This window comes from Sinocyclocheilus anshuiensis, unplaced genomic scaffold (genome assembly GCF_001515605.1).
Source record: "Sinocyclocheilus anshuiensis isolate Anshui unplaced genomic scaffold, SAMN03320099.WGS_v1.1 scaffold1406, whole genome shotgun sequence".
NCBI lineage: Eukaryota > Metazoa > Chordata > Actinopteri > Cypriniformes > Cyprinidae > Sinocyclocheilus > Sinocyclocheilus anshuiensis.
Genome location: NW_015557146.1, coordinates 565287 through 573709, shown reverse-complemented (window position 1 = coordinate 573709; position 8423 = coordinate 565287). Strand labels below are relative to the sequence as shown.

At 40.7% G+C, this 8423-nt stretch overlaps 1 protein-coding gene across 1 annotated transcript in view; it reads right to left on the bottom strand.

Annotated features, from left to right (window-relative positions):
• Positions 1–2546, bottom strand: part of LOC107678094 (aquaporin-12-like) — a 3338-nt gene extending 792 nt beyond the window's left edge. Inside the window, exons 1-2 of the mRNA XM_016473215.1 lie at positions 1872–2546; positions 89–205 (exon numbers count right to left, since the gene is read on the bottom strand). Coding sequence (XP_016328701.1) covers positions 89–205; positions 1872–2457 — 703 coding nt within the window. The 5' untranslated portion in view covers positions 2458–2546. The remainder of the gene's footprint in view (positions 1–88; positions 206–1871) is intronic.
• Positions 2547–8423: the final 5877 nt, after the last annotated feature.

The following is an 8423-nucleotide window of genomic DNA, read 5'->3' as shown; positions in this document are numbered from 1 at the left end:
ATGCCAAAAAAGCATTTTTGGACCGATATGTTTGAACGGTGTCATTCTTATTTTAATACGTTCCTTTCAGATATCTACATGGACTCACCAATCAGAGGGCCGAGCCAGTAGACAAGAGAATACGCTAGGAAAGTGTGTCCCGGACAGGTGAATGTCATGGCATAAGCCAGGGATGGATTCACATATCCAGACGTGTAGTTATTTCCTGGTGTGACAGAGACATTTGTGAGGATGTTAAAATACTTCACATCAACATTTCTAATAAACAGTCAAAGAGGTTCTCCTGAGTAACAAACAGCTCTTAAAGACACCGGCATTTGAAAAAGTGCAATTGATTTTCTAATTAAACTTTATTTCCTTAAAAGGCTTTATTTGTATACAGTTTAAATCTACAATCCTTGTTTAAAGGTGCAATAGGTGATTGTCTTCAGAAACATTTTTTGTTATGCTGGTTGAAAGTCTCTTCACATCCCGATAGCAATCATTAAGTTAAGTGGTCTAAATGTATTTGTCTGTATTTATATATTCTGTGGAAGGCGTAGGACCAAGAAATGTTCGTCCAATCAAAATGCTCGGTCCTCCTGGTACTGTGATTTATATATTGTTATTTCACCAGACACTGACGCTTTGACTCCGAGTACCGGCAACATGTCAGAAGTGCCGGTACGCACAAAAAAGTGCCAGTATGCTAAAGACTAAAATACAGAAGTGCCGCGTACCGGCCCACTTCAAGCACTGGGTTTGGGACAACATATGAGTGAGTAAATGATGACAGAAATTTCATTTTAGGGTGAACTATCCTTTTAATGGCAATCGGCAGCATGTTCAGCACTGTCCCTTTAAGAGCTGCACGCATCTAATACACAGGCACGTATCCGTTTTTCTCTCAACTGTTTACCTTCATTTTAGACATAACCAACTGAGTCTATATGTAAGCCTTGTGTGCTTTGACAGTATTAGCGTAAAAGATAACTTAGTTCAATAATCAGGCGTTGTTTAACAGGCTTTTTAGTGCACGCGCTTCGGGTGTATGCGCTCAGAAAAAGTGCACGTCAGAACAGCACGTGAATGAAACGTTTAACCGGCAAGGCTTTAAAGCACATGCAAATAATGTACTTTTGTGACTGCGAATAAGTGCAGTGTCCAGTGAGAGTAACTCTACCGCTGAGTTAACACTGATGTAAATGTATGTGGCGTTGCATATTGAGACGGCGCTAGAACTGTAACTGATTGAATGTACGCTGTAGCACCATACTACGATATTTCTTCAAAAGCAGATCATGGAGACATTTTAATCGTCCATGTCATATCGTCATATCGCACACCCCTAATTGAATATATGCATTTTAAATGCCACATCTTTATTTAATATATGTATTTTAAATATTTAATCATTATTTAACATACACATTCTACATCTATATTTTATTAAAAAAATACACATTCTACATCTATATTTTATTAAAAAAAAAAAAAAATTTATATTTCTATTTTAATATATTTTATTTTAATGCCCAATCCTTAATATATACATTTTAAATATTTAATCATTTAACATACACATTCTACATCTATATTTTATTTAATATGTATATTTGTAAATATAAAATCCTTATTTAATTTATGCATTTGAGATGTAGCTTTTAATTTAATACATGCATTTTAAGTCTACAATCTTTATGTAATATTTACGTATTAATGCACAATCCTTAATATATGCATTTTAAATATATAATTCTTATTTAGAATTTGCATTTGAAATGCAGACATGCATTTTAAATGCACAATCATAATTTACTATGTGCATTAGAAATGTAACATTTTTTAAATTGAATATATGCATTTTAGATGTACATTTTAAAAGTAATCACCTGTATAGGCGATGAATGTCAGCAGCATGGCGAATATGGGAATCTGCAGCAGCTGCGACCTGTTCTTCATGACGAGATAAACCAGGTGAAAGGTCAGGGCTCCGAGGGCTTCGGCGAAGACTCCCTGCAGCGGCGGAACCTGCAGCGACGTGCTGCACTCGGACATCATCAGGTTCTTGATCATGTGCATGTCGGTCAGCTCCATCTGCCAGTACTTCCCGGCGACCAGAAGCGCGGCGTATGCGCCAAATAACTGCGCCGCCACGCTGAGCACGACCGACACGGCACCCACGTCCTTCTGCAGGAGCTCCATCAGTGTCACCGACGGGTTCCCGCTCACGCCCTGCATGACGACGCCATGGACAGCGAGGGATATGAAGAGCATAGTGACGGCGACGTCAGGCCCAAGCGCGCCGGCCCACTGGCCGACCTCCGCGATGGTGTCCACCTCCAGTCTGCAGGCGGCGAGCGCGAAAGCGGCGATGAACTCCGTCAGGAGTGTCCAGCGAGCGAACAACACCCGCCCAACCACACTCACGCCGACTATGGCTAAAAAGTAGCCCAGCGAAGCATTAAGGCCTGACATGCTGCTATTCAGACGGCTGTGCTGGACAGAAAGAAAGATCTGAGCTCAGCAGTGGTGTATTTGCTCACAGCATGTGATAACGTGGCACACGGACACGCCGTGCTCTTATCAAAGGGGTTTTTAGACACACTTTAGGCCAAAAAAACACACTGACCTATTCAAGGCCACCTTTGGAAAAGTGGTTGTTTGCTTTGACTCCCTCTAGTGGGCTAGTGTGGCAAGTGTAATGTTGTTACACTAGATTATTGAAATTATTATTATTAACTAATGGCACTAATGCAAGAGGCTTTTAATTTGAAATTTGTATTAGGGAAAATTGCACAGTGATGAATGGTCATGTGATCACAAGCACAATACTATTGTGTTATTTTTATTTCTTTATACATATATAATTTGTATTTCACTGTTACTGGTTTTGTTTTTCCCTTATGAAATTGTTAATCTATAAAATGTTCAGGAAGCACTGTTTACGTAAGTTTACGTCGTTTGTAAGCGCGAGGGTAGAGCTGATGTAATTTCTGGGCGCTCTCTCTCTCTCGCGGGATGTCATTGCGATGAGAGGTATGTTTTATCAGCTCCTCAAAAAAGTGTTCAAATATGGTTAATTTCTTACTGTTTATGGATCTTCTTTACGAAATGTGTTTGTTTGGTAACTTCTCTTTATTAAGAGATTAGTAATCCAAGTTATGAACGTTGTAAGAGCATGTTTAATCGAAGCATGAATTCATGTAATGGCTGCCATTACACGTGCAGTATGCTGCTGAATTTCGTTACATAACGATGCATACTTAGGTAAAACAGAGTTAAAAGTTTTATCTGTGTTATGAGTTATACATTTATGATTGTGTGAAGTTGTATCTGTTCACCTTTAATGATCCGTGAGAGGTTTGAATGTATTTCCTGTTATATGAATGTACATTGTAACAGTATGCAATGATTGACAGGCACAGCTAGACCAGATATTCTCCTGTTACTACCTGATGGTGTCTGTTATACTTTCATACAGATACAGAACCTGCGAAGCCGAAAGTAAACCACATGACAACCGCATCATGGTGTGAGGTCTCTTTTATTATCAACACACACAACGCAGAAGAAAACCCACTACAAAATGGTGCCGTGACCCGTCGTTTGGTTTGCTGGTGGCTGACCGCCTGGGATGTTGCAAGTGTGACCGTCTTTCCTGGGACTGTGGTGACATCATCGTTGATCGGCGTGACTGGAGCGGTTCATCAGTGACTGGTTTGGACTCTGACTTCTTTATCTTTCGAAGGGACAATTCTTACTGCAAACGAATTATGGACATTTGACTTTAAGGACTTTTGATTGCGGATCAAACATTTTTTTGTGTTTAACAAATTGAGAGTATTCGTTATGGCAGATGGCAAGGATGAAAGGTTGGCATTTGAACACAGCATAATGATGGCTGGTAGAGGAAGGGGTGCGCTACTAACCACTCCTGACAGAGGTTTTCAGTTTATGGGTTCTGAGTACGCAAGCACTGGGAGGGGTGAAACGCTGAGATCGTCAGTTGACACTAGACCTGACATAAGTTGTAGTCCAATAACAAAACCTGGTAGCCCAGAGTGTACCAAACATGAATCAGGACTCTCAAATGACATGAGTAACCTCATCAGACAAATTGGATCTGAAGTTGGCGAAGCTATCAGGGACAGTTTGTTGCAGACTAGACATTCAAGTCTGCCATCTAGTGGTTGTTTTGGAGAAGACGCTAGCATTTCTGACACTAAGATGCTGAATGCAACCATTATCGATGCTTCCAAGTTAAATTTGGTACTGAAGTCTGAGATAACTGCACCACATTATTATCGCGGAGATGGTACAGATAAGTGTTCCATGATGGAGTGGGAAGAACTGATGCGAGTGTATTTAAACAAAAAAGAAGTGGTAGACTCCGAAAGGGTTGAAGAAGTAATAAACAGACTAATGGGGAGGGCCAGGGACATCATTAAGGTCTGGCTGAGCAACAGAATGGTTACTCCGACTGTTCGAAGCAGAGAGCTGGCTGTAATGTTTATTCGACATTGCCCTGATAAGGAACTGTCTTTTGTGTTCAAAAGCAAACCTGCACAGTCGTGGACAGCTTCTGAAGTCCAAGAGAGATTGGATGAGATGCTTAGGGAACAGAAAGTGACGAAGCGAGTTGCGTGTCAACAAACAGCCAAAGTTCTTGAGCCCATTGATGATTCAACTTTTCTGTCTCCTCATAGGTCAGAAACAGCCACACCAGCAACAGATAATAAATAGCACTCTAGACAAAGTCCTGACCATGTTGGAAAAGGCTCTTGTGTGCAATGCACAATCTGTGCGTGGTGGTTGGCCCAAGAATTATAACAAACAGAGCCGTGAATGTAGTTTGTACCAGCAAAGATCACAGTACTACTGCTCACTGCAAGATGTATAATCTCTGCTTTAAGTGTTTTTCTTCTGGGCATATGAGCTTCAATTGTGAGAAAACTGTGCCCAGGGAAAGCGCTGGCAGACAAAGAGAAGACGTGCCTCTGGGAAACTAGAGAGCCTCCATTGGGGGGAGGGCAATGTGGGGCAAAATGAAAGTTCCTCCTTGGACACTGATGTTGAGTCGGTTTATTCATTTTATTGTGAGAATGTAAGCAAAGATAAAACTGTTATTTTTCTAAATACTATTCAGTCAGTGCAGAATGACAGTCTTTTTTATACCAGTGTTTTGGTACATGACAAAGTTTGTCTGAGGGGAATGCTGGACAGTGGCTCCATGGCAACTACTTTGAGTGCCAATGTGGTACCTCAACTGAGAGAAGCTGGAGTCCTGGATCAGGAGTTGTTTCCCCCGGCAGACTTTGTCCTGGTTGGGTGCGGGGGGAAGCAGACTAGTCCTGAAGGTATGTGTGATCTGAAACTTGAGGTGTATGGATTCAATTTTAGTGTCCCAGTCCTTATTGTGAGTGGACAGGTGGACCAGCTTATCATTGGTACCAATGTGCTGAAACCTCTGATCAGAGAGATGAAATCAAATGAGGGATTCTGGAGAGTTCTAGATAAACCAGACCAATCAAATCAGAGTGAAGACTGTCAGTTTCTGGGTATGCTTTCTAGCATCGAGAGGTGGAGGGGTAGTTCTATCCCTGACAAGGTTGGTACTTTAAAGTCCAAGTCTGCTGTGGTTTTGCAGCCAATGAGTGAGCACCTTGTCTGGGGTCGGCTGCCACCAGGGCTGAAACTCTCAGTGGGCAGCACAGTTGTTATTGAATCTAGTACTTCTCGCTGCGTCCATCGTAATGTGCTTATCGGTAGAGTGAGCTGTGGGAAAAATAAGGTCATTTCTGGGCATGGTTATATACTATCAACATTTCATTTAAAAATGTTCTATGATTGCAAAGCCTCTCTTTCAGCTGATGACCGGTCAGAAGAGACCTAGGAAGGGGAGGGGTGTTGGAAAAAGGTCAGGAGCTGTCCGGAAGCTCACTCCTGATGACTGGACTGATGAATGCAGAGGGGCGTTTGAGAATCTTAAGACTGTGCTGGTAAAGCAGGTCTTACTTGCTCACCCTGACTTTTCAAGACCATTCATATTGTCAGTGGATGCTTCGATTATGTTGTGCCGGCAGCTTTAAGAGGTTTGGTCCTGAAAGGGGTGCATAATGACGCTGGTCATCAGGGCCAGCACTGCACTCTTTGGCTAGCGAGGCAGAGATTTTACTGGAACTCTATGGAGAAAGACACAAAACTGTACATGTCGCAATGCAAGAGATGTGTGTTGAGTAAAACTCCTGAGCCGGAGGCTAGAGCACCACTTGTGTCTATAACTACAACAGCACCACTAGAGTTGGTTTGTATCGATTTCTGGACGGCTGAGGATGTCAATAACAAGTCAGTTGATGTGTTGGTAATAACCGACCACTTCACAAAACTTGCATGTGCGTACGTTTGTCCGAATCAAACTGCAAAGTCTGTTGCCCGTGTTCTGTGGAACAATTTCTTTTGTATATATGGGTTCCCAGCACGAATCCATTCTGACAAGGGTGCAAACTTTGAAAGTTCTCTGATTGCAGAAATGTTGAAATTGTCTGGTGTTTCCAAATCTCATACTACACCCTATCACCCTATGGGTAACGGTCAAACTGAAAGGTTTAACCGTACTCTTGGGGACATGATAAGGTCCTTGCCTCCGAGGTCTAAAGCTAATTGGCCTCAGATGTTGAACACACTGACTTTCTCATACAATTGTACCAGGCATGAAACTACTGGCTACCCACCATTCTTTTTGATGTTTGGCCGTACCCCGAGATTGCCAGTGGATGTTTTGTTTGAGAGTGTAATTTTGGATGGGGGGACTGTCGATATGAGTAAATATGTCCAGTCTCTGGGGAAGGATTTAAGGGAGGCAATGTCACTTGCACAACAAAATGCATGACAGCAGCAGAACAAACAGGCTGAACATTATAATCGCAAGTGCAAGGGTCATTCATTAGAGTTGGGTAATAGGGTCCTCCTGGCAAACAAAGGGGAAAAAGGAAAAATTGTATGTTATAACTCTCTCTTTCGCGGGATGTCATTGCGATGAGAGGCACAGCTAGACCAGATATTCTCCTGTTACTACCTGATGGTGTCTGTTATACTTTCATACAGATACAGAACCTGCGAAGCCGAAAGTAAACCACATGCACAACAGCATCATGGTGTGAGGTCTCTTTTGTTATCAACACACACAACGCAGAAGAAAACCCACTACACTAGGCTGACTTTCATTGTAGGTTATTGTTGCTCAATCATTTTTGTACAAATATATTCAGTATATGCATTTTAAATGCACACTCCTTAGTTAATATATGTATTTTTAATCTGCATTTCTTTATTATAAGCACTTTAAATCTACAATTTTTAATATATGCATTTGAAACCTACAATCCGTATTTAATATATGCATATAAAATACATTTTAATTTAATATATGCATTTAAAATGCACAATCCTTATTCAATATATGCATGTTAAATCTACACATTTAATTTATTATATGCATTTTAAATCTACATTTTTATTTAATATATGTATTTTTAATCTACATTTCTTTTTATTATATGCATGTTAAATTGCCTTTAAAGTTGTCCAAATGAAGAATTTTTTTTACTATATGCATTTGAAATGTATGGTTTTAAATGTAATTTATGCATTTTAGGGTATGAATTATCTCAGCATCTACAGCAGTAACATGGCTGCCCGAGCGAGCAAAAAAACACATAAATGTAAGCATTATTGGCATTAATAAAGATTTTAATGAAAAGTAATCATTTGTTTTATGTTACATTCAACCGTGTGTTCATATTTATGGTCATGTTATTCAAAGAATGTTTGCAAAAAATCGCTAAAGTTTGCTAACATCATATCATTACAGACTGCACGATAGTGCCACAACATATTTTCATGTCCGATCAGGGCGATAACCACCATAGACATATAATTAGAAATCGCTAAATATTGCCAATTCGAGAGAGAGAGAGAGATGAAAGTTGCGTGTATGCACGTCTGTGCGTTTTACTTCAAAAATAGCGATTATATCCTCTTGTTGCTGGAAAATATATTGTAGCGAGTATTTAAACTGTTATTAATAAAAGTCGTGGGGCAGCATTGACACGTTTCTTTGCTCCTGGATGTGTGAGCTGGGCGATCTCCGATGTGTGTGTGTGTGTCAGTAAGCAGGGCAGTAATACAGAATGGTAATTAAAGGCTGTAATGCACACCAGTATAGGTGTGTGTATTGTAGGAGCTAGACGATGTATGATGACGTGTAACGGTGTAGTAGTGGTGTCCCAATTCTTAGGGGAATATTTTCATCCCTACCTTTTTGACACTCTGTTTCAAGGGACAAGGGGAAGGGGAAGGGGTAGGCAGAGGGGTAGGTGAAGGGGTATAAAATAGAATTGGGATTGGGCCTAAATCTAAAATGTTTAAAGGGGTCATATGAT